This window comes from Callorhinchus milii, unplaced genomic scaffold (genome assembly GCF_018977255.1).
Source record: "Callorhinchus milii isolate IMCB2004 unplaced genomic scaffold, IMCB_Cmil_1.0 Scaffold2, whole genome shotgun sequence".
NCBI lineage: Eukaryota > Metazoa > Chordata > Chondrichthyes > Chimaeriformes > Callorhinchidae > Callorhinchus > Callorhinchus milii.
Genome location: NW_024704743.1, coordinates 31,618,257 through 31,621,264, shown reverse-complemented (window position 1 = coordinate 31,621,264; position 3,008 = coordinate 31,618,257). Strand labels below are relative to the sequence as shown.

The following is a 3,008-nucleotide window of genomic DNA, read 5'->3' as shown; positions in this document are numbered from 1 at the left end:
CTCCACACTTAGTTCAGTGTGAAATTTGCACCTCTGGAAGAAAGTCCAGGAATTTAAAAAAAAATTGGGGGGCGGTGGGGAGAAAAGAAGAGAAATTTCTATCTATCTGTCTGATCTGTCTATCTGTCTGTAAAGAGAAGCAGAGACAGGTTTAGATTAGACTCTTTTGTAACGGTGTGCATTTTGTTTCGGTCAGTTGTGATTGCGAGACAAAAGGCGTTTGGCTAACACTTGCAGTCGCCGTCTGCAATTTTCTCAGAAAAGGGGAAATCTTTGCATTAGAGTGGCGCAATGAAAGCAGTCGGTTCTGTACCTTCGCTCAAGAAAGGACCGGGCTGCGGCGAGATGGCATTACGCTGCCTGTCAGAGCACAGTCTCAGCATCGCTCGCTGTAAGATGGAAGAGGAGACCATGAACCTGCAGTACGACATGAAGGATTGCTACTCCAAGCTCAAGGAGCTGGTCCCCACGATCCCCCAGAATAAGAAGGTGAGCAAAGTGGAGATCCTGCAGCATGTGATCGACTACATCCTGGATCTGCAGCTGGCGCTGGAAACGCACCCGGCGCTGATGAGACCACAGCCTGCGAGCTGCCCATCGGCTCCCCGCACCCCTCTGACAGCCCTCAACACCGAGCAGGTAAATCAAACAAGATCCCCCCCCCCCCCCACACACACACACACACCTCGAGCACCATGCTAAACTTCCCTCGCTGCTAAACACCCCCCCCCCCCACCACACACACACACACTCCCCCGTTAACATTAGGCTGAATGCACAATTTAAAATTCTGCTTTGCTTTTTTTTAAAAAAAACGCAAAAAAAGAATGAGCGCATCGACCGTATTTTGTTTTGCATACGCCCGGAGTTTTAATTGCGGTGGCAACGGTTTGTGCAGCGGTGCACTCACACACACACACACACACACACAAAAAGATCTCAGCGTTTCCTCCGTGTAATGTTTCGCCCTTCCCCGACACTGGGGGAAGAATCGCACTCATCAGGTCCTATTGTCTTCTCTACAACACCAGTGGTGACTGCTGCAGTGGGGTACAGGGCATGTGATAGACACACACACACACACACACTCACTCACTCGCACACCGCACACACTATGTGCGGATGACATGTTTCATTCAAGTGCAATTCAGCCACGTTCGCCTGTCGGTATTTTCAAGATTCCGCACGACGTACAGAATTGACATCCAGCATTTCTACCCTTTTTTTTTCCAAAAAAAAAATCTTCTTTATTTTGATGAATCTGGATTATCATTTTTTTTCCCTCCCTCTCACGCGAAGCTTTGGCAGTGGCATCTTGGTATTTTTTTTAAATTAAAAGACGTCGACAGCCCAAATCGTGTCGTTTCGTTGCCCCCCTTTTTCGGGACGTTTTCAATTTGCTGTTTTTGGGGGTGAATGATGATGGCACTGTACTGGACTGGGAGAAGCAGTGCGATGTGTGGGCGCACGTCTCGTGTTGGTGCCATTTCGATTCCAATTAGGAGAGGCAATGGATGTATTTGATGACTTGTGTGCTCGGACGAGTGATGGGTATCATCTTAAATCGCATCTGTGCTTCCCTCCCCCCCCCCACACACACACACACCATAGACACACACACACACACTCAGATGCTTTGCATTACACACACACACACACACACACATCGAACTGATAAAAACGAGAGGTGCTGCCAAGAGAATTCTGTTCTACATGTTCAAACAAAACACAGTCGCGACTGCAATGCAATATGTGGCATATGTCAGCCGTGGAATTAACATGGGAGAGTGGGAGAGAGAGAGAGAGAGAGTGAGTGAGAGTGGGAGAGGTACTGAGCTTGGCTTTTGCTGGCTGTGTTTGCAGGCTGGCTCCAAAGTCAAAAGGCAAGAGGACAGCGTCCTGTGCCGTTGAGGTGACTAACGCTGTGTGAGGTGAGGTGAGGCGCCTTTCCTTCCTACCCCCCCCCTTCCCCCCACCCACCCCCACCCCCTCATCTCCTAACAATTTTCAGTTTCGCTTTTAATATCGCTGCGGTAACGTTCCCCCCCCCCCAAAAAAAAACACCCAAGTAAACTTTTTACCCCTCTCCCATCTCCCCCTCCCTCTCTTGTTTGTTTTAACTGCACCGAGTGTTGCGGATGAGTGAGTGAGTGAGTGAGTGAGTGCGTGCAGCTGTCACCCCGTTTGAAGTTTGCACTGGTGGCTCGAGAGCCGCAGTGCTGTGTGACCCCGGGTTTGTTTGGGGTTTGCTGATCAAGCATGTCTTGTGTTGTGTTGGTGGCGCCAGTCAGTCTGGAGCTCAGTGTTTCACACACCACTCACCCCTTCTCTTCCTCTACCTCCCTCTTCCCCCCCCCTCCCCTCTCTCCCTCCCTCCATTCCCTCCCTCTCTCCCTCCCTCCCTCTCTCTCTCTCCTCTCCCCATTTTTTTTCTCTCTCTCACACAGGTAGGTTGTGCCCGACGAACCGCGCGCACGAGCACAGACCAGAACGAGAGGGCGAGAGAGCGAGAGAAAGAAAAAGAAAGAGAGAGAGAGAGAGAATGAGAGAGAGAGTGAGTGAGTGAGTGAGAGGGGAAAAGAAGCAGAGAGAGAGAGAGAAAAAAAGACAGCTCCAATCTTACAACGATCAATGCCAAAAACCTGTCCAACGGACTCCATCCTGAGAGCGGATTCCTGCCAAACCACGTCTCCTCTCTCCTCTCTCGCTGTTCATAGCCTATTAGCCGCAGACTTTTATTTTCTAATATCAAAACAAATCCTGAGCTATTGATCTAAACAAAGGCTCGAGTGGGGAAGGAGGGGGGGGGGGGGGGGGGAGGGCTCCAAATTGACCGACTTCGACCCATACTACTGCTCGACAACTGATCTGAGAGGAGAAGGAGGAGAGATGAGCGGAATCAATCCATCTTTAGGAGAGCAAGTAGAAAGTTTTATCGACTAAAAAAAAAAGAACTGATTCCCGAGGCTTTACTAATCCAGCAGATTGTTCCAGAGGTTTGCTCATCT

General features: G+C 49.9%; 1 protein-coding gene across 5 annotated transcripts; it reads left to right on the top strand.

The window, feature by feature from the left end:
• On the top strand, nucleotides 1–2,547 carry id4 (inhibitor of DNA binding 4). 5 transcript variants are annotated; one of them, XM_042332476.1, is made up of 3 exons: nucleotides 1–639; nucleotides 1,864–1,931; nucleotides 2,452–2,526. In XM_042332476.1, the coding sequence occupies exons 1-2, from the start codon at nucleotides 292–294 to the stop codon at nucleotides 1,909–1,911; spliced, it is 396 nt and encodes a 131-aa protein (XP_042188410.1). In that variant the 5' UTR covers nucleotides 1–291; the 3' UTR covers nucleotides 1,912–1,931; nucleotides 2,452–2,526. The 5 variants fall into 5 exon arrangements, with proteins under 5 accessions (XP_042188410.1, XP_042188408.1, XP_042188411.1 ...); XM_042332474.1 differs by having other exon boundaries at nucleotides 2,448–2,526; XM_042332477.1 differs by having other exon boundaries at nucleotides 1,864–1,936.
• The last annotated feature ends 461 nt before the right edge of the window (nucleotides 2,548–3,008 follow it).